Here is a 23,404-nt window from a genome sequence, read left to right as displayed (position 1 = left end):
CTTTTCGACTTCTCTTCTGTTGTTCTTTCTTCTTCTTTTCTTCCATCTCTCTCTCTTCTCGACTTTCCTTCTTCGTGACTTCCTTTTCCTTTCTTCCTCTTTTTTTTTTTTTTTTCTTTGCTATCGGACACAAAAAGAGGAGGCGGTGGCCACTGTCAGAAGGGAAAAGAAGTGAGAGGAGGCAGTGGGATTTTTTGGTTGGGAATCGAAGTGAGGAGAAAAAGAAAGGGAGGCTTTGGGATTTTTTTTTTTTTTTTTTGCTGACGGAAGTCCGAGGCCGAGACGGAGGTAACAGAGGCTCGGTGGGGTTGGGGTTTCAGCTGGGACGATGGGTATGAAGAGATTTTTTTTTTTGGCAGTTCTCTATCACGGTAGAACCAAAAATAGAGAATGGGAAAGGAAGAAGAAAGATGGGGAAGGAATAGGATCCTTCGGCTCTGATACCAAGTTGATGGAGAAACTTAGGGAAGAGAGGGAAAATCAGAGTAGAGATGGGGAAAAAGGAGAATCAAACTCAACACATTCATTCAATAACCAAAATCACTCTCTGAATCTTTAATCGATTACAGCCAATATATAGGAAAATAGGAACATGAAATTAGAAACTTAACTGAAATGGAAACTAGCCTAAACTAGGAAACAACTATAAAAAGGAAACCAAAGCAAGGAAGTAAATCCTACTCCTACGTTCAAGTCTGGAAAATAAAAGCATGACATAAAATACTAAGTAAATTACTAATTTTATTTCCAACCCTTGTTGGACCAAAACCCTGGGCTGGACCGGTTCTTCTTGGCTCTTGGCTTCCAAAGCCGGTCATGCTAGTCCAGCCAAGAAAGGGCAGCCGTATCTGCATCAGACATGGGGAAGGGAACAAACGTCATACGAATGTTAGGTTCAGCACAAATCAATCCAGACACCAAATAAGATATGCAAACAATCAATGTCCTCTAGCAGCCAACTAAAATAGAAAATCAGCAAGGGTTTTGGAGATATAACAATGACGAAACATCTTAAAACAATGGGTAAAAATAGGCATAAACAAAAGGGCAAAGGCTGGTTTCAATGTTAATGGGCTGCAACATATGATAGGGATTAATGGAGGTGAGGGGGGTTTAGTTTAATTATTTACCTTGTTGTTGTCCTGGTCTGAGGAGAAAAAAAGAGACCAAGGTCCTCCAAAATAAAGAGATGCAGTCCACTTTTGGTTGATGAAGAAAAAGTCTAGCCGGTTGTATAGAGATCCTTAGTATTGTCGATGTAGCTTGGCGAATGATGTTGGGGCTCTCAGCAACTCACGGACAGCAGGTACAGCCAGCAGCAGTAAGTAGTAACCGAGAGGGACAGAGAGAGTGAAAGAGAGAGACAAGATGAGAGAGAATATCGAGAAAGAGAGGAGGGGCGAGAGTGAGAGGCGAGAAAAGGGAGGGGCAGCAAGAGAGAAATCGTGGGGGTTGGGGTGTTCCTTTTCTTTCAATATTCTTCATTCAATAATTTGGAACCGTGGCCAATGGCCTTACATAAATAAGAGACTAATTACTAAAAAGAAAAGAATATCCTAAGAATGCTATTTCATAAACAAATAAACCTTCTAAAAGAAATCAATAGGATATTTACTTAGTTTCCTAATTGACTTAAAGACTCAAATAAACAAAATCCTAGGAAATAAAATTACTAACATATCATATTTGGTGGGGGCCACACAATCTTGGCAAAGAAAGGAAGGAGAGGACTCGATCCAGCACTGGGAAGGCTGGATCGAGTCTTTTCTTTCTTTTTTTCTTTTTCTTCTTTCTTCTTCTTCCTCCTTCTAATCCTCCAACCACAAAGAAGGTTGGGTCTTCTTCTTCCTTCGGCTGTACGTCTTGATGTCCCCATCAACTCTCCCCAGCTTGGAAGAATTCACCTCCGATGAATTAAAACTCATGTAATACTCAAGTAGGTTTGGGTTGAGTTGTTGGACTTCTTGCATTGTGATCCAGGTATTGTCAATTTCCAGACGTCCACGCCACTTGACCAAGAACTCTCCAAAACCTCCAGTGTGTGTGGACACAATCCTCTCATCAAGGATTTCCTCAACTTCTTCAGTTCTTCTCGTGACCTTAGGCATAGGTGCTAATGAGGTGGGGGGAAGTGGTTGGCTTGGCTCAGAAGTCTCATCAATGTTGAAGGGGAAGTCTTCAAGGTCATCAGGATAGAAAGGGGTAAAGGTAGAGGTACCATGGTATGGGACTAGGTCTTCAACATTGAAAATATTATTGATCTAGCTGGCAGATCAAGAACATACGCCACTAAAACAAAGTTGTGGACTTCATATTATTTTTTTTTAATCCTTTCTGGTTAGCTGCCTTTTATTGTAGGGTTTTTCCCTGTTCTGTCCCCCTCCCCCCTTAAGGGTTTACCCCTTTTTGGCCCCTCCCCCCTTGTATTTGTTATTTTACCTCTTGGTTATAAATTCATTTATTCATCCCAAAAAAAAAATCATGGCTTTTATTCCTTTTGATTTCTTCTCAATTAGTCATTACTTACATCATAAACCAGTCAATGCTTTACCCCAAAGGCCCAAACGCCTGGGCATCAACTTGGTGCTCTAAGAACAACAACCACCATAACTCTATCCCAACTAAATGAGGTCAGCTACATAGATCCGATATGGTCTAAAATAGTAGTAGATATAAGAATAAAAGAAGTTCCAAAAGGAATCGAAAGGAAGTAAAATGAGGTAAAAGAAGAAGTCACAACAGTAGTCAAAGTGGCATCACAGGAACATTCCCTACAAGGGGTCCACTACACGGGTCCTTGTCCTCCACATAACTCTATTCGGGATCATACTTGAATAAAGTCCTACCATATTCATATATTTTCTTACCACTTCATCCATAGTCATTTTAGGCCTACCCCTACTTCTTCTAGCTCCATTTAAAGATTTTCCTTAATGGGCATCCATGGGTCTCCGTTGAACATGGTCATACCACCTCAACCAGCTTTCACGGAGCTTATCCTGGATCAGTGCAACCCCCAATTCATTTCTAATATAATCATTCCGTACTCTATCTCTCCTGGTCTTTCCACACATCCCTCTCAACATCCTCATCTCCGCTACACCCAATTTATTCAAATTACTCTTCTTGACTTCCCAACACTCCGCCCCATACGTCATAGCTGGTTGTATTACTGTTCTGTAGAATTTTCCCTTGAGTTCAACAGGCATGTGTTTGTCACATAGCACTCCCGAAGCACCTCTCCACTTCATCCATCCCATTTTAATTCTGTGGTAAACATCATCCTCTATGTCACCCTCTTTGCTAATGATTGACCCCCAGGTATTTTAAACAATCACTCTATGGTAGCTCCCTCTCTTTAAGTTTCACCACTTCATCACCTCTTCTATTTTAACTGAAGGGGCACATCATACACTATATCTTCGTTCTGCTTATCATAAAACCTCTTGATTCCAAGCTTGATCTCCATAGCTCCCATAGTTTTTAAGGCGGTAAGGCGACGGAGGCATTTGAGGGTCTTTCGGAGCGCCTTAGTGATAAGGCGGGCATAAAGCGTCGTCTTATCAACTAAAGCGTTCCTGTGTAATTTTTTTATAGAACCAATCTATGTGGCTCAAATCCTAGTTGAATCCTATTACTCATATGTTAAATAAATATTAAAAGTTCATATTCATACCAATGTAAGATATTCATCAAGAAAACAAATCAATAAAGTGAATAAACTAAGTTCATCTTCATCAATCATTAATCATCAATCATCAATCATCAATCATCAATCATATTAACATATAATATAAATACAAAATTATGAAACAAAATTATAAATATAAAGAAAAGAAATAAAAAATACAAGTATTTATTATACTTACCTCTATGATGCCAAAATGAGTGCCTAAGCCCTAAGGTCATCCACTATATTTCTACTCCTGTCAAAGAAGAATGAAGTTCACCGCTGCCAGAGCAAAATGGTCGTCTGGATCAGTGGTTCTTTCTTGTTCCTTGATTCCTTCTCAAAGCCCTTTCTTAAAACCCTTGACAAAATCCAAACCCTGTTTGTGAACCGGGTTTTTATTTTGTTTGTTTTGGTTATTTTTGGTGAAGTAAAGCTGATCCCATACATCTCAAGTGTTAACAAAATTATACACCTACCAATAAAAAATCTATATTTGGAATCTTCATCAAGTAATTTTAAAATGTGTTAAAAAAAAAAAAAAAAAAAAAAACGCATAAGGTGCCACTTCACATAAGGCGGAGCACTGCCTTACCATCTCTAGACCGCATCAGCGCCAAGGCGCTGGTAAGGATACTTAGCAGCGCCGAGTCACCTTACCAGCGCCTTAAAAACTATGATAGCTCCAATTTAATATTAATCCCTTCCACTGTCTCATCTATCTAAACAATATCATCAACAAATAGTATACAACACGGTACCTGATCTTGGATGTGCCTGGTTAGATCTTCCATGATGAGCGCAAACGAATAATGGCTTAGAACTGATCCTTGGTGTAACCCAATTGTAATTGGGAATTCACTACTTTGGCCTCTGTCGTTTTGACACTCATCACCACTTACATGTCCTTAATTATATCTACATACCTAATTGAACCCCTTCTCTTCCCTAGGACATGCCAAATGAGCTCTCTAGATACTTTGGCATATGCTTTCTCTAGGTTAATAAAGACTATATGGAGGTCCTCTTTGTGAGCTCTAAATACTTCCATAAGCCTCCTATGAGGTAAATAGCTTCTGTCGTGGATCTCCCTGGCATAAAACCAAATTGGTTCTCTGTTGCTTTAGTGTCCTCTCTGAGGTGGACTTCAATAATCATTTCCCATAGTTTCATGGCATCTCATTAGTTCTATGCCTCTATAGTTGTTTAGTTCTGGATATCACCTTTGTTCTTATAAATTGGAATTACAATGCTTCTCCTCCATTCATCCGGCATTTTCTTTGTACTCAAAATTTTGTTAAACAGCTTGGTCAGCCAAAATATTCCTAGTGCTCCTAGGCTCTTCCACACTTCAATTGGGATCTCATCTAGTCCTGGTGTTTTACGGTTTTAGCTACTTCCATCTTTCGTATGGCCTCTTTAAATTCGGTTTCACCAATTCTTTGTAGTTGTCTGTGAGTTGTGTTGGCTTGATGTTGTCTATTCCCCTTCACATCCAAGTCCAACCTATCAGTCAAGGACTCAAGGTATTTCCATGTAAAAGGTTGCAAAAATAATCACCCCATCTCTTCATAATGTCCTCATCTCATACTAGTACTCTGCCATCCTTGTTTTTAATGCATCTAACATGGTCCAAGTCTCTGCTCATCCTTTCTCTTATTTTGGCTATTCTATATATCTCTTTTTCCCCTTCTCTTGTATTAAGGTTTTCATAAAGGTCGTCAAATTTCTTCGCCCCTGCTTTCCCCACCATCTTCCTAGCTTCATTTCTGGCTGTGCAATATCTTACTTTATCATCTGCCTCGTTAGTCCTTTGCCAAGTCTTAAAACAGTCTTTCTTAGTCTTAATGGCAGCCTGACCTTCATCGATCCACTACCAAGTCTCTCTAGGAGTTCAACACATACCCTTTGATATCCCTAGAATTTCTTTAGCCAATTTCTTAATACATGTCATCACCTTAGTCCACATCTCACCAACATCTCCTTCAAAGTCCCACTTTCCCTGTAGCCCCACATTATCAATAAACGATTTTAGGAGAGCTCCTTGTAGTCTCTCCCATTTTATCTTAGGACAGATCCGCTTCACCTTTTTGCGTTGCCTCATACCGAGGTGCATATCCAGGACCACCAGTCGATGCTGACCAGTTAGGCTCTCTCCAAGTATAACCTTACAATCTTTACACAACAATCTATCAAATCTTCTCATCAGGAGAAATCTATTTGGCTTGTATGCTGTCCACCTTTGTAGGTAACTAAATGTTCATCTCTTTTCTCAAAAAAGGTATTTGCAATGCAACAATGTGTTCCCAGAAGCTACTAGCTATTTACGGGACATTAGGAAATAAACAGAGATTGATACAGCATCCTCCTAATAACTGGATTAGCTGCCAATGCGGCTCCATTGGTATGGAATTTGGTCATTCAATCAGCATACCATAAGGCCTCTGCAATTGCCATTAGGATGCAAACAGCAGCCCGCAGTTTTCTAAGGGGTTTCTGTCGTAAATTATCAAAATCTCCCAAACAATCTTCAAGAGGAAGCTGGAGAGGTATTGAACTAGGGTGATCATAGAGCCAAGAATAATGCAGAAGTTAGTAAGAGATTACTAACTCCCACAATGTTAACCCCAAGTACACAATTAACAGTTCCAGAATAGCCTTAAGGATAGATGATAGAAAATCAGAGGAATAACACAGAAACAACCAGCAACAATACCCCAGAAATATAACCTGAAAACAGGAACAAAACCCAAGCTAACCTGTCCCAAAAGGGAGGAGACAGAAACCTGCGATTGGGAGAGAAGGAGAGAGGTGCGGCTGGCTGTGTGTAGCTCCAATGGAGCTGTTCTTCTGATCGATTGTAGGCCCAGTTGTGAGGAATGAAACCACCAAATATCAACAGATTCCAACGGCTGGTTGCAGAGTTATAGAGGTTCTTGATTTCTGACCTAGGAGAGAGAAAGTCAAGAACTGCAGGAACCAACAGTGAACAGCAGCCGATGGCCTTCCAGCAGAGATCGAGAGGCCCCCTTGGAGAGTAGAACCAGTCCTTAAAAGGCCTTGTTGATTGAACCTCTGAGTTGGCCAGTAAAGGAAATCGATTGACTCCAAGAACAGGTCTGAATTCTGAGATCGGTGGCTGCTGTAACAGTAAACAGAAACTGAAATCTGATTGCAGGAATTAATAAAAGAAATAAGAGAATGTGGGGAAGGAGTGGCTGTCTCGGCCAGGGCTTCTCACCCACAACTATCTCAGTTGTTTTAACATAATGACTGCAATTTTTTTTATTCAAATCTGAACATTAGGGTTAGATAAGCTCCTCTATATATAGAGGGCAGGACCTTCCTAATTACAATCATACTAAGACTAGGAATAATATACCTATGTGGAAAACAAATAGAGTCCTAAGACAATTTGGACTCGACATACCACTTAATAAAATCGATAGGCCCAATGGGCCTCTAATTAATTAAAAAAAAACTACTAAATATCCCCTAGCCGATGGGCCCAATGGGCCCTTATTTATACTTAATGACTTAGCCACTCAAGTGGACTAAGTAGGGGTTCGGCTGGCCTTCTTGGCTGGCTTCTTCCTCTCATATCTCCTTCCATAATGTGCATCTACATCAAAGAAAACCATGGTCCCATTCCTAAAATTTAAAATAATTTTGATTATATTAATTTTGTAATAACTAGGAAGTTTATGCAGGTTTGATGCAATCAGTAGGAAGAGGAGGAGGAATAGCTAATTGACTTCCACTTGATTTAGCCCAGATTGGATTTAATTTGGATCTAATTTAGGCCTTGATTTGAATCTGACCAGTAATGGTAGGTCCTAAAGATGCTGGTTCGATTCTGTCCAGTAACAGCAGTTTCAAGAATATGCCAGACAGCAGTAGATTGTGTTAGATCTAGTTTTATTTTTATTAGAAGTCTATCGAGAGAAAGGAGGAGTCTAGAAAGTCGCTGACTCCTACCTTGGGTTTTCCTAGTCCTATTAGGATTGTGGGTTTGGGTTTTCCTAGTCCTATTAGGACTATAGGTTTTCCTAATCCTATTAGGATTGAATATAATTAGAAGTTAGCAATTAGTATTAGTTTCCTATTTTTTTCTATTTTGTTCTTTTCTATTCCTAGTAGGACTTTTAATAGCTCTCTCTCCTATTCCTAGTAGGACTTGTAATAGCTATCTTTCCTATTCCTAGTAGGACTTGTAATAGCTATTCTATTTAATGAATGAAGGAGGGCAGCCCCAATATAATTGATTGGGACTCCCTTTGCTCCCAATCGCAGGTCTCTCTTTCTCTTCTCTTCTCTTTACAATTTTGTTTCTATTTTTATTCTGCAGATCAAACCTAACTTTATTTCAGTTTAGATAGTCCATTAGCAGGACAGGGTTAGTTTCTATTTTGTTATTGCCACCAAAGTTAGGAATCATTGTACTCGTTATGCAAGTGCGGAAGCTCATCCCTACTCTATATGAAGGGATCAACCCCCTCAGTTGTACACAGACTATCCCCTGAATGAAATTGCTAGTGCTTAATTAACTACTGTGTGGATTCACAGTGTAAAGAGTGGATTATCCTTTGGCCAAGAGGGTGGATTCCAAAGGCCTGAAAGTGGGGCCAAAATATTTCTTTTAGATCCCATAACTTCTCTGTTTCGGCACATATCAGTCCATTTTCAGGTGTGCCCGCTGAAATGAATAAAAATGGTAGACTTGTAATCTTTCTCAAATTATCTGGTCAAATCTATTAGGTTTTGAAGGTTAAAAAGGAAGCTCATTTGCTTATCGAGAAGACTGAAAGACCATCTAACTCAATCCAAGATAACCACTTTTTTACCCATTTGAGGGGCTTGATAAGAACCTACTCCTACTCCATATTCTTGAATAGACAATGTTGTGTGTTTAAGTTACAATGCTTAAGTCAAATAAAGTCCACCATAATCTACTTATTCATATATTATACCTTATTTATATGTAACAAAAATATTTTACAGAAATCGCTAAAATTCTGAAACTTTTCATTTTTGGGACAAAACCAGAACAGCCACCAAAAAATGAAATTTACAGCTAAAATTGGTAGTCTTATAAGCAGTTGAGGGTTGACAATAACTTACTGAGTATTTATTGGACCCTATCTGTCTCTCAAATACTCTGAAGTAGTAGAGCAAATACGATCCAAACATCAGTTCTGGTGTTGATGAAAAGGCAAAGACTGATGAAAATAACCTCCAAAGGTTAAACTTTCTAAAAATATCCTGTCATGACAAATAAGGATATCTATAATTATTCACTATAGTTGTAAACTCAGTTCAAAACAGTATATATATTCTGCCAGGCAAAACACTCCAAAGAAATGAAACTAAGAAAACAATATGATCCCCAGTAACTTGTCTGGGAAGGTAGCTAAAAAACTTTTAAAATTTTACCATGCAATATCCTTTTCTTTGAATAGTAAGGATGTTAATATTTTACCATTGAAAGGGAAACCCATATCACCAGATGGCCTTACCACACAAGACCAAGTAGCAGCATACAAAAACTAACCCAATAGTTATCAATGAGTAAAAGAAAACATGTTCTTCTCCAATTATCACCAATAAAGTCTTGCCCTACTAGCCTCCTGAACATGTCTTTGAATGGCTTTGAAAATACCAATGGTTACACCCCCTCCATGACAATAAGCATCTGGGGTGGACAGTGGAGTCAGGAATTTATCCCATATTTTTTCCAGGAGGGGGGGACACTCAACCAACTACTTAAGGAGTAAATGGGTGATCATCCTAGCGCACCCCTGCTATCGACACAATGCTACCACCAAATTTCACAGGAGCAAATCATATTGCAGCTGTGTTCAGTGATTAAATCAAAACAGATACTTTAGCATACCATGGGGAAAAACCAAGAAGAGGATCTCAAGGACTCCACTTCCAAAATAAGAAGTCCACACTGCAAATGCTGATATTTCAGTAGTAAAAACTGAGGAAAACATACCTATCAGCCTTCCTTGTAGATAACTTGCCACAACTAACTCCAAGTGGAACTAGGACAACTAAATACATAAAATGACTCACTATCCAGACCTCAGGAACACATCAAAACAGTAAATACTCCCAAACAAGTCAACAGCACTCAACGACAGAATTGGAAAGTATAAAATACGTAAACTTACGACCAATAGATTCTCACAGAGAGAGTATGATTCCCAAATGAACAAAAAAAGACACGATCCACTTCTCCCATTTTTATATATTATCCCAATAAAATGAATCTTACCTAAGGTTGTCATGGTACTTTCTTCTAGTCTATTTTCCTTTCTTTACCTTCCTTTTTGTTTCCTTCCTTTGCAGAGCCATATCTTCCAGTGAATTGTTCTAAGTCTCTAATGATTTGAGTTAATATATTTCCCTTGCCTATCAAGGGAATTTTGGGAGGGGGGGAATAACATGCGATTGTATCAGTTCCTTTATTTTTTTCGAATTGATTCCTTATCATTGATCAGAAACCAGAAAGCAGTAAAATAGAACAGTTGTTCTGCAGAACCAGATCATTGTAGTCCCTTAATAAGTTAGGGTAATGTTGAATACTCAAAATTACCAGCAATAGAGTTTTTTTTTTTTTTTTGGGGTGGGGGGGTGGGGTTGGGGTGGGGGGGGGGGGCCTGATAAGTGACACTTTATTGATAAATAAAAGATAATGATAGAAGACTCCAAACATAGAAAAATCAAAATCCACAACTAATAGGGCAGCAAAAATGGGAGGCACCAACAAAAGAGTACACCTCACATAAAAAAGAATACTCCAAGTGGTAGATTTTCACAGGTCTGATCTGCAAAGGAAACGGATTTTAAACCACTTATCAGCTATGAATACCATGCCAAGATTACATCTACATGAATGGAGCAAAAAAATTGGCTCTAGACTTCTTTTTCCTTTTTCCATCTTTTCATCAAGCATAACCTTATATTACACAAAAAGATGTAGCTTGACAGGAGGGAAGCACATTGCAGACAAGAGGCAGGACTCAATCCCAGGTCTAGGTTATGATAGGCCACAGACTTAATTTGCTGAAACAGCCAGAACCTTCATGGTACTGGACTTCGTAAGAACCCATCTTACATGTTGGAACTGGAAAAGTAGGAAACCTAGCCACCACAGTACTAAGGACTCCTAAAAGAAAAGAACAAATTGTTCACTTAACCGAGATTAGGGAATAGGATAGTGTCAAGGTTGTATAATCTCATTGAAATAAAAGGAAAAAGGAAGTACCAAGAAGTACAATCCATTCCAACAAAAACCCATGGTGCAATGAGATAAGAATTAAAGCACTGAAATTTCCATGAGATGGATATCCCTATCATTACTACAAATTACAAAAGAATCTGATGGTTCAACCAACAAAACAATTAGAAAGTGTGATAAAAACAGAACTATGATTTCAAAGAAATAATCCAGTTTGAATGCCATTCCCAGTCAAAAACTAGTGACAGAAACTATAACCAATTCAAGTAACGCAGTGAGAACCATATCCATCATCAGCTACAATCCATAAAAAAAAAGCTACAAACTGATCACTAGCGTAGCAACAGACCTCAAATAACTGATTCAATCGATACCCAAATCACAATAAACCGTACCATACCAAATTACAAATCCAGGACCCCAAAAACGTAAAATATCAAGAAAATTTACCAGAAGAAACAGCTAAAATTAGAGGAAAGGCAAAGTGGGCAAGAAAGTACCAAAAACAATTCAGGCAATCTCAGCATCAACACACACAACCCAACTCCCATTCAAACGTAAACACGAAATTCCATCAACATTTCCACCGAAACACCAAAAGGGTCCAAGAAAATCACAGTACCTGATAAGATAATCCGAGGGTCGACGCACGGCCCTGAATCCCAACAAAGACTGTGAAGAGGGCACACACAACGACGAATGCTTTTGTGACTGGAGCATTGTCTGAGATCAAAAATTGGAAATGCCCATCAAAATATCAGGTTGAAAGTAGAAGAAAAATAGAAATAAAGATCTACAAAGAAGAAAAATAGAAATAAAGATCTACAATGATGGTTAAACTTCTAATCCTTCTATATTCTGATTGATCCAATTGGCAGAAAAAGAAGAAGAAGAAGAGAGATACATACGAAAACCAGATGGCCCGCCGTTCATCTTCAAGGTGAAGGCAGAAACGACCAACCTTACTTGCCTTTCTTTGCAAACTCAAAGAGGAATGCAGAGAATGAGTAGAAGAGAAGAAGAGTTTGGGGGTCTTCTTCTTGTCTGTAAATCGTCTACCCTTCCTACTTTTCTTCATTCTGTAATTTTGTAATTTTGTAATTTTGTTATTTTTTTATTCTTTATTTTTACTTTTTTTTTTTTTTTTTTTATTAGCAGCCTTTATAATGGAAATTAGGAACGTGCTGACATCAGTGCTAACTAATCTTGGCCGTCCATTTTTTATTTTTCGGGAAGAACCTGGCCGTCAATGTGACAAGAGAAATTTGTGATCTTATGGTAGCTCCAGAGGTGGGGTACTTCCTTCAGGAGATTCCAGTGGCATTGGAGGTCAACGCGCAATCGAGTCTAGGATAAATGCCCATGTATTAGGATGCATGTTTGAAGCCTTTCAGCCATCGAATACAAACTAGGCCTCCAGTGGCATGGGAGAGGATCCAATTTGTTGCTTCCCTATTATTAAAGAATTTTTTTTAGTGTTAATCGATCGGTTTCAGTCTGGCCTAATCGCGAGTCGGTGACCAGCATCTCCCCTTTGGAGTTAGTTAACCACGATTCATTTTTTTTTTTTTTTTTGCTCAAGTCACTTTGTGATCTTGGCCTCCCAATGTGTAGCAGCTAGAGATAACCATATTAGTTATCATTAACCTAGTGTAAACCCATCCACTTTGGCATGAAGCGTTTATCGCTTCTTTTAAGTCCATAATTGACATCAAATGACACCCTCATGTAATTATCTTTTGTCTTGTGTAAGTCCATTTTAAATCAACTTGTTTGGTGTCACTACAATTGGTATATGTGAAGAGCAACTACCTCAAGTATTTGAAGATTTCATTAATACCATGTTCAAGCACAATTGGGTCAAGAGCAGATCAAGAACTTCAATGGCAATCATCTAGAGACTTCATCAAAAAGAGTAAATGATTTCTCTTGTTAGGAATTTATGATTATAATGTTACATAGTTGTAATTACCACCATATGAGTTTGGTTTATTTCTCCAATTTTCTCCATTGTCCACTTTGAATTATCCTATCTTGATTTGCACAGGATTTTAACCACTTTTTGAATGATTCAAGATGAGCTCATGGCATTTCATAAGAACTTTGTATTCTTTTGATTGAATAGGGTTACATGATGACATGTAAGGAATTGGAAATGTTAGCGAGCCTTTGGTAAGGATTGGAATGAGAAATGAATGATGGGAACAAGTATGCAATGGATCTTCATCTTGTTATATGATTTAATACATTCATGGCCTATTCTTGTTATCGATGTCGCCCATCCCACAATTGAACCTGAATCTCCTGCAACTAAAAGAACCTGATCTGCAACCAGAACCACAACTTGAAGCCCCCCAGGCCCCCACATATCAACACACAAATCTATATTTCCATTGGATCTTCATACCAAGTGATACTGGAAAGTTGCACCACTATATATATCCACTGAGGCAGGATTGCTGAAGGAGCATCCATCAAAGTTTAAGTTGGTCACATTTGTTATTCAAACCATAAGTACAAGTAGTAAATATCTATGAATACCTCTAAGAATATTAAGAGTGGAGGTCAGGACATAAAAATTTGGAAAGCTCTAGTCTTGATCTCCTGGCCATCTTTCTCTGGCAACTGTAGGGTTCCTCATATTGAAATCATTTCCCATCCTAGGGCCTGTTTCAATCAAACACATCACACTTTCAATATGAAACCCTGATTATTATTGAATGAAACTTGCCTCATGAAAATAGGGTGACATTGTGAAACTCATCAACCCATGTTTGGCAGCACCTAACCTGCTATGTGTAAGAGTAAATAGTAACCAGGCTTCTAGGCCTGTTAGTCTGAACAGCATATACTGAAACTCCAGTCCAATATATCAAAAAAGATGTTTCCTTCCCTTCAAGAAGGCTTACAAGCAACACAACTTCTTTTTCTCTATTGTTTATCAGTAATTCATGAATGGTTCTAATTTAGCACAAGATTAGGTTATATATATTGAGTGGAATGGAGGAGTAAGATTTGTATAGAGACAAGTTTCAGTTAATTCAATTGTTGAATAGTAACACTAGATCTTTATAGTGGTAATATGAACATTTGTATTTGCAATGAATTGTAAGACCAAGGATGAAGAGACATCAAGCATGGAAAGGAGCCACAACAAACGGCTGCAAATTGCCACTGACCGGGGAACCAAAAAAAATATGGCCTCCACATCCACCGATCTAAAGCCAATGCCTATCCCTCATCTTCTAAGAACCAATTTAACGATTCATTAAACTTTGTAATTGTAGCTCAATCAAATATGCTCTGATATGCAGTTAATTCTCTCTAAGCTATGGCAACCTACTCCAAGACATCGGTTGGCCAGAGCTGCCTCCATATTGCAATCTCCTCCTCCTTGTAAAGTTTTCTGATTCCTCCATAAAACCCATCTGCTTCATTCCCTTCTTCCCGGTGATTTTTCCTGCTGATTGAGCTTCGCCTCCATCGTGATCCTGGAGTGTATTGGTTGAACTCCAATATTACAGTTTCTGTCAGCATGAGTTTCATGTGAGTGCTTTAATTGCAATCAACTGAATCACAAGTCAGATACTTTTAACAGAAAAACGAAGTTGCAGAAGGAAATGGAAGTATTTCAATGACATCAATACCATACAAAGTGAACAAAAGGGGTTCTCAGTCCCAAACGGATCTACTTACATATAATCTAAAAAAGAAAAACTAACAAAGCAAGTAGGAAACTTAAATCTCCTTTTAGCAGCCACTGGAAATTTAGCATCAAAAGAAAGTTTTTTGGTATTGTGTTGATCCCCAAGTTTGATCAAACCATCCATTCTCTGAGGCTCCCCAACTAATAGAGGAGAAAGTCTGCAAGTGGAATCGATTCCATCTCATGTTTTGGTGCAAGGATTTGTCCTCTGGGGAACTCACACAACAATGTAACCCTTGACTTGGTGTTCTCTACCATGCCAAGTTTATAAGAAACTCGTATAAGTTACCCCCTACACCAACCATCTAGGCCAGAATAATTAACAGTTTCAGAAAAAAGTACATTGTTAAAGACTACGAAACAAGAGAAGAAATTCTTCATGTTACACGGCTTCCCTTTTGGTTTCCTCAAAGATTTAACATGGACATATCCTAGAAAGGGCTTAGTTTACATGCCTAGGGTGCTGGAATTGAAACATATAGTAATTTTATGATCTTTCACAAATTTCACTGAGTGGACCGAGGTCCAAATTCATATAGGTTTCCAGAACAAATAAAGATTTTAAGTTGTGCATGCAAGAAGTACCAAGCAGAAATTCTCTCCAAGAATGTAATCTGCAAGCTCAACAGTAGATACATCTAAACAATATATCAGCACCTTAAATTTTACTGAAGCATGGACTGGTTCTGCTCGTCACTTTTCTGCTAAAGTTGGATATAGTGAATGCTGATTGAAGCCAAAGGATGGTTGTGAGGTATCCAGAATGGTTAGATAATATGGTATTTTTTTCTACATTTAGAACTGATGACAGAAATTCGAAAGGGTACTATCTGATTAGAGCAGGGATTTTAGTCGAACAGAACTTTGCGAGTTGTAACTTACTTTGAAGAGAGATCTGTCTAGATGCTAAGATAAATTAAAAGAAAGAAAGTACTAATATATAGGCCTGATCCGTAACACATCAATTGGCTACTGAACTCACTAGGAGGCATCAAAGAAAATCTACTAGGGATTCATTGTTCTGATTCAAATCTTATTTGCATGTCCATCTTTTCAACAATTTGTCATTCATGAAAAAAAAAAACATAGAATTTTCATCACATCCCAAAGTTCTATCTGAAACGGAAAAGCTAAAGATCAGAAAACAAAATTCTTTCAAATTTGGGGTAGGGGAAGGAAAAGCTAACAGAAGTATTCAGTTTTCTCACCACTAGCATGACAATGGCAGAGATTCTCATCCCCATTACACGTTTCTAGGTGACCAATGACCCCATACCACCAACCTGGAAAGAGAGCATGCATGATTAAGTCATGTATCTAATTATTTTCAAGAACAGATCAGAATTCATGTCTAAATCTATAAAATAAATCATATTTGATTAACAAAGAAAAAGATCCATGAACAAGCCAAATTTTCAAAAGGTTGAAACCAAACTTAATCTAGCATTATGATATTGATAATAAGTAGAGGAATGCAGATAATGTAGGAGAGGTAAGGTCTTAAAGAACACACCATAGGGGAACTCTTTATTTCTTCTCCACTGAATCTCAATATGATCACCAGGGTGTAAATCATACAAACAATCAGAGACATGAAGATCATGAGATGGAGTATCAACAGGTGGTGCCCTTAATCTTTGCCACTGCACTCCCTGCTCCATCACAATGGTCCGCCGCCCATGTGGTGGGTACCTACAAAAGAAAAGCAACTGAACGTCAGATATGGAGCTATTCCCTTGCATATGCAACCACAGGCAGTAATGCCACTGCAAATGAACTGATATCACAAGAAAACCACTTCAAAATCTACTTGTAACCCTTTTTATAACAGAAATAGCGAAAAGAGATGAAGAATCAAACTTTTATTATTACAGAGAACAAAGAAAAGCTATCTTGCTCATTTACCTTGCATGAAAGGTGTCTGTGTGGGAATCATAGCTGACTTCTGCATCATAACATGACAACATAAACCCAACATGCCCATTCTGCACAAGAAGAAACACAAAATCCTTAAATCCTTAGTAAATTTTCCTGCAAAAAGGATAGCAGTATTTTGAGCTACATCAACTGCAGTGGATAGCTCATACACCATCACCAGTCAAGACTCAAGAGAACAGAGAGTTATAACACATTTAGTGCTAAAATTCATCAACCGCAAAAAATCATAGTCTTCTATACACCAAAGAAGGAAAAAAAAAAAGGGGGGGTGGGGGGTGCTTGGGAACAGAAAAGAAACTGATATATCAAAAACAACAAAGAAAATTTGAATTGTGTATCTAAATTTAATACCTCACGGTTGTAGACCTGGGCTGGGAACCAGAACTTGCCATTCTCAAGGGAGAGATACAAAGACATGATTGAATCAGCAGGAGAGTAGCTCGTTTGCTTGCTACAGTTCTCCATCTTGGATTTGATCCATGACAAAGGCCAAGCACAAGACAGGGACTTGACTAAATGCTTCCGGCCGCCACCACCGCCGCCGCCGCATCTTTCAGAGACACCCAAATCCTTTCTACAGGCAATACGCCATTGCCATTCACGATCAGCTGCAGGACCAATCACTCTACTCCATTTCTCCTCCATGTGCCTCTTCCATAGATGGTCACTTCTACACCTATCCCTCAAAGAACTGCAGACCGCCGCCATATTACACAATTCTTCAGGGTGAAGCTTCCCAAGAATACATTCCAAAGCCAATTCTGGCAAATCCAATACAGAGCTCTCCTCTGACTCCTCCACATTCTCTACTTTTGTAGAAAAACTCTTCCTTTTCATGGACATAGCTGATGGGATTTCAAACAAAACACCACTAAACCACCTCTTTCTCAACCAGGACACAGAGAAACAAGATAACTCGTTCCAGAACCAAAGAGAGAGCAATCTCATCTCACTCGCCCATGGTGGGAGAGGTTTGAGAGGAAGAGACTTAGAGAGGAGGACAAAGGAGAGGCAAGATATCAGGAAGAAAAGCATCAGAAATGACGAATTCTCAGATGGGTTGTTTCAAATAATGTTGCACAAACGATAAAGAAGATTAAAGGAGGACCCAATTGCCAAAAAGCAATGGTGATTGGTGACCATATATAAGAAAAAAAAAAAACCCAGGAAGCTCCTACCTCACAAGACACCTTTCTGATAATTGAGTTTAATTTGCTCGACAAAACCCACTAAACTTTCTAGTGGGTCTTGTCGAGGACTAACCTCAGAAGGGTATATATGTAGTAGATTATCCAAAACACAAGCTTTGATTATTGGTAGTTAAGGTTAACCAACCCCAAACCCAAACCAATCAAAGTAGAGCGTCTACTCACAGTGGTCCTCAATCCAGGAACTGAACCGTACAGGCAGTCACCAGCTGTCGGTAAATAAAGAATGTGTAAAGAGAGAAAGAGAGGAAAATTAAAGAATGGGTTATGTTTAGAGCAATCCTGATTCCTGCAATGAAAGAAAGGGAAGACAAGATCTGTAACAGGTTTTGAAGCATGAAAATCTGAACAGAGACAGAGATCTAGGATTCTAGATAAAGATACAAAGACCCATATCTTCAAATCTCTGTATTTTTGAGGAAGAACAACACAGATCCATGGAGATATAAGGATTTAAAAAGGGGAAAAACAGATCTGGTTAGTTGAGGATGAGCTTCAAGTTGTTGCAACTAACAAGACCTTTACAAAATATAAACCAATCAAAGTATCAAAAAGATCGTATATTAAAAAATGACAGAAGCATTAAAAGATAAAAGAGAGATCAGAGATTGATGAAGAAGAAGATGAATGTGAGGTGGGTCCTCCTTCAGTTCATCCAAATCTTCATCAAAACCAACCTCCCTTGTTTCTCTATTATCTCTCTCTCTCTCTCTCTCTCTCTCTCTCTCAGGAATACAAAAACAGAGAGAAATGTAAACAAAAGGAAATGAGCAGCTATTATCTATGAATGGGCTTTTACATCTTTATGGTAAAGGAAATTGAGTTATTATCCCACCCAATCCAAAGCTCTGATCTATCATTTTATTGCTAACTTCCACCAAACCACCTTTTGTCCACACATGACACAAGAAGTTTGCAGGGAAATTCGGCCAACCAGAAACTATATCAGTTAGGATAGCATTTTTTCCTTTTTTGGTAAACCGTTAAAGGAAAACCATCCAAGTTAATCAGTGTTATTATTGGCTATTTGGCTGTTTGAGAGGGCTTTGAAATGCTTAATTGGTGATAGAAGTGGTCAGTGTTAATTCTGATTCGATTTGGATTGGAATTGTTTTGAATCGGATTGAAAAAACAAAACCCTAGAATCAACATATTAGGAATTGGATTTTAAAATCCATAATGATAATGGAAGCAGTCAATGTTGATTTCAATTTGATTTGGATTGAAATTTGGTTTTTTTTAAAAAACGGAATCCACAGATCTGAAGAAAATTTCCAACACTTCTGGTGTTTTTGTCTAGGAATCTGATCTGAATCAGGTGATTTCTAATCCAATTCTTGAAACCCTGGTATAGAAATAGAACCTGCTGGACCCTTGCAATTCTCCTCTGTTTTGGTTTCATGTGCACTTTCAGTGATTGAAGCAATGTTTGGTTGTTAAGAAATGAAAAAATCATGATGATTATTTTTCTTTTCTAATGAAAAAAAAAAATTCATTTCTTGACAAGCAAACTTAGATTCAGCTTTTCTTCAATTCTTACTAATTCTCTGGATTCACCGAACATAACACATTGATGGGAGCTCCCCCATACTCACATTGTTGGTTGTCCTAATGTTACTTCCAAAGCACCCTATTAAAACAAAACTGTTAGTAAAGATTCCCTAATGTGAGCGATGCGCTTTTAGCCTTTGGATTGGAATCTCATTTATAATCATCACCTATCACATCATCCATGCATTGGGATTTGGTATCCATTCCCTGAAACCAATCTGATAGCTATGAAGCTGCAACACACGTGAGGTTTGTACTTATAGGATCACCAATCTCAGTTTTGACCACCTTAACCATGGTCTTCTTGGTCTTATTAGGGTTCCAAAGTCCTCTATTTTAAACATTATTTTATTTTATTTATTTATTTATTTATTATTATTATCATTTTTTTTTGATAGGTAGAGAGGGAAGTAAGTAACAGTCAATAGATTCGAACTTGAGACCTCCTGATAAGTATGAGATTTTTGCACACCACAGCTCACCAACTGCGGTAGGCAGTTGTTGAGACCTCTTGGTGAGCATGGCATTTTGTTTATTATTAAATTAGAGGAAGGTAATTCTTAGAACCTCAGAAAAATGATTGCAATATCTGATGGGGGAAAATTGATACCAAACACAACCTAATTAAACCATCTTATCCATTCGATCTTTTAAATATATATATATATATATATTTTGGTAAGGAATCTTTTAAATAGTTGTGGAAGTGAAACAATTGGAACAAAGATGGCTTTGTGTTAATCAAATATGATTCAACTAAAACATTTAATATACATTATTGATAAGAATCCTAGACATTGTATTCATTAAGAATTTGATTAATTCACGTCCACCAACTACTACGACAATATTCAAAATCTTATCTCAATTTAATGGGATCGACTATATGGATATTCTAAGCAATGATGAGCACGAGAATCTATAAAAAAAGATTGATGAATTATTACTAATTATAATAAGTATCGACTAATGCACCACTAGAGATCAACCACAAACTTATAACCACAGGATAGATTCACCAACTCCAATAAATAAATTTATTTATATTTATATTTGACATTAGGAACCATCCTTGGTAATCAATCTTTCACCTGTAAGGGTTTAAGGTATGAATCATTTGGTGGAAGGTTGACATCAAAAGACTCCCATGTGCCAAAATGGTTGCCAACTGGGCATCTTTAGCTTTTGAAATGCTAGTACAAAAGTTATTTAAAGCAGCATCACAAGTGAGTAGCCTTGCTGGTATATGTGCACATGCAATGTGTTTCCTATCCTCTATTTGATATGATTGGTCTTATGTCCTCTACTGGATCGAAATTGTGGGAAAAAAACTAATCAATCTTAACCATTTTGATTTTTTACCAAACCTCATGATAGCCAAGATAGGCCAATTGAAATCTAGATCATGACCTATTAAAAAGTGTCTGGTTTTCTAGTTATTAATGCAAGTTTAATGAACAATAAGAAGAGATTAAATGAAAGGTCACTTCCATCCTCTACTTCTATTTTTTTGATCATGTCCAACTACCACTAGTAGTGGGTTTCCATAGGTGAAAGAGGGTGGAGTGGGGGGCAATAGGGGGAATAATTGGGTGTCAATCATTAGATGAGGCAAATAGTCCAATTAGCGACCTTCGTAGGACTTACGTCAACGCTCTACTTCCATTAGCTACTTCCACCATGCTAAGAAACGTTTCCCCTTATTTAGTTGAGTTGGTAGAAAAATTTTCAAACATAACCTTGCACTCAAACTACTAAGACAAAGGACTAGGAGATAAGAATAAATTGTTTCCAATGATACATGCATATGACTATACATTCATTTGTTACCCAAATCACTTATGATTGATCCCGAAAAACCCGAGCCTCTGCCCCAAAAATCTCAACCAGTTTTTTTAGGAAGTGGATGAGCGCAACCTAAATCCTAACTCGAGATTAAGCAGAGCCGGATTTCAATTGAGGCATTGGTTGATCCAGCTAAAAGCTATATACATGCATATAAAAACAAAAACCAAAAAAAATACAAAATAAAAATACAAAAAAAAGAAAAATTACAAAAAAAAAAAAAAAAAATATTACAAAAAAATACAAAAATACAAAAATACAAAAACCTATGTTCATGTGAAGGTCACCACTGATTTAAGATATCTAAGGTAGACAGCTAAAAGCCTTAATCTAAAACTTGGAACGGTAAGACTAATACAAATTCCAACCTTCAAATAGTATTTCTTATGAGAAAACAGGGTCATTTTAACATATAACAAGTAAACACTAGACTTGTAGTTACAGTGCCCTTAAAAACTATTGGCCATCACTTAATTCAAATCCACTCTAACGCCTCTTGGACATAAAGACAACTACTTTTGGGGGAGTGGGTGTACTATTGGCAATTGTATTTCAGCCTACCTTTTTACATTGTTTTTGCAGGTGCTTCATCTTAGTGCAAGTTTCATTAAAGGGTGAAGCACAAGCAAAATGTGTGTAGCATTTTTTTTTTTTTTTTTAAAATCATGAGAAAGAGACTGTTTTCTAGTCACGTGGCCGTGCATCAGCATGCAAAATAATGGGAATATGTGCTAAAGTATCCAAAAAGGTGGCAAGGTGGTCAATTTGCGAGCCATGTGTCTGGGATCAAGGGCGTACAATTGGATAGAGCTCTTTCTCCTAAAGTTTTATGATGGGTTACATTTGAAATATCTTTTTGACATTACAGGCATTCTACTTTAAGGATAGAAGATGATTATGAATCAAATGAAAAAAGAAAGAAAAAAAAGAGCTTATTATTTGTGGCCAATTGGCATAATCAAACCCACCTCCGTCTTCCCATTCTACGAGAGATTTACAACCTGCAAAAACACGAAGAATTCATACACTATCAACAAAATCATCATCTTACCACTTTTACAACTAACCTCTTTTGTCAAAGAAGGGGGTTATTAAAAAAGATTTACTTATTGATACTCCTTAATATACCAAATAATTTATAATCATATTTTTTTTTTTAGAGGAGAGGGTTCCCTAAAAGGTAGCATGGCCTGAGCTAACACGGCAGGGCCAATGGGAGATCATGCATAAGCATCAATAAGGGTGGGATTTTCATATTTCATGAGGGATAGGGTATGGAGGTCATTGTCCCCTTTGTGTTTGGGCGTAGGGGCCACGCTACCTTTTTTTTTTTTTTAATATCACATTTTTTGTGAGAGCAAAATCTATCATTTTATGTGCACAATGAAATATGTGTGAGACAATAATAATTCTCGGAAATAACATAATAATAAGTATATTTTTATATTATTTAAAATAAAAATCTTTTTATTCTTGACTTAAATTTTTTTTAGAAATAAAATAAATGATAAATTAAAAGAGATTACATATTATTCTAAATACATTCATGAAAAGTACATTTCTTTCTCTCTTAATAAGAACAAAAGTTCTCGTTGCTTTCTGATTTAAGAGACATTAGTATAAAGAGCTTAAAACAATAAAACCCATGTCTAGAAGATGGGAATGAAGAAAGATTTGAGAAGAGAGTGATCCACCTATCATCCAACAATATTGTCATTGATATTCTTTGCTTCTTTTCTGACTTACAAATGTTTATTTTATTCTCCTCTAATGCATGTCCAAAGGCCACGCAAGTAGTTTGATTTGATAATGGTTATTTAAATTATTGTGGGCAAGGTTGAATATAATATTATTTTGAAAATCCTTATATTTAAGATATGTTAGAGATCTTCCAAATCTTTGTGCACTATCTTATGGTGCCCAAACAACAATCCTAAGTAGTTTACTAAAATAATAATTACAAAAAAAAAAAAAAAAAAAAAAAACTCCTTAGATAGAGAGCACAACCTCATTAAACAAGCCCCACCATTATTGAGCATAGGGATTGGTGTGATGTCAACATTACTAACTTGGAATCCATAAAAGTAAAGGTAACCCATAAAGCTATGGCAAGGGAAGAAGTGTCGGGTTTTCTCAAGCCATTTAAATGGGGCCTTAAAAAGAAATACATTATGGTTAGCAGATCAAGTGGGGCTTATTCAAAAAAAAAAAAAAAAAAGGGGAAGGGGGGGGGGGTAGGG

General features: G+C 37.5%; 1 protein-coding gene across 2 annotated transcripts; it reads right to left on the bottom strand.

The window, feature by feature from the left end:
* Positions 1–13,112: 13,112 nt before the first annotated feature.
* LOC122087961 (F-box protein At2g32560-like) lies at positions 13,113–18,620 on the bottom strand. Of its 2 annotated transcripts, XM_042657099.1 has the most exons (6): positions 16,912–18,618; positions 16,528–16,607; positions 16,136–16,314; positions 15,831–15,905; positions 14,260–14,443; positions 13,113–13,583 (listed from the first exon to the last, which is right to left on the bottom strand). In XM_042657099.1, the coding sequence occupies exons 1-6, from the start codon at positions 17,593–17,595 to the stop codon at positions 13,577–13,579; spliced, it is 1,209 nt and encodes a 402-aa protein (XP_042513033.1). In that variant the 5' UTR covers positions 17,596–18,618; the 3' UTR covers positions 13,113–13,576. The 2 variants fall into 2 exon arrangements, with proteins under 2 accessions (XP_042513033.1, XP_042513041.1); XM_042657107.1 differs by lacking the exon at positions 13,113–13,583 and having other exon boundaries at positions 13,985–14,443; positions 16,912–18,620.
* Positions 18,621–23,404: the final 4,784 nt, after the last annotated feature.

The sequence above is a fragment of the Macadamia integrifolia genome, chromosome 2 (genome assembly GCF_013358625.1).
Source record: "Macadamia integrifolia cultivar HAES 741 chromosome 2, SCU_Mint_v3, whole genome shotgun sequence".
Taxonomy (NCBI): domain Eukaryota; kingdom Viridiplantae; phylum Streptophyta; class Magnoliopsida; order Proteales; family Proteaceae; genus Macadamia; species Macadamia integrifolia.
Note: the sequence above shows the minus strand (reverse complement) of the source record. Positions and strands in the feature narration are given on the sequence as shown.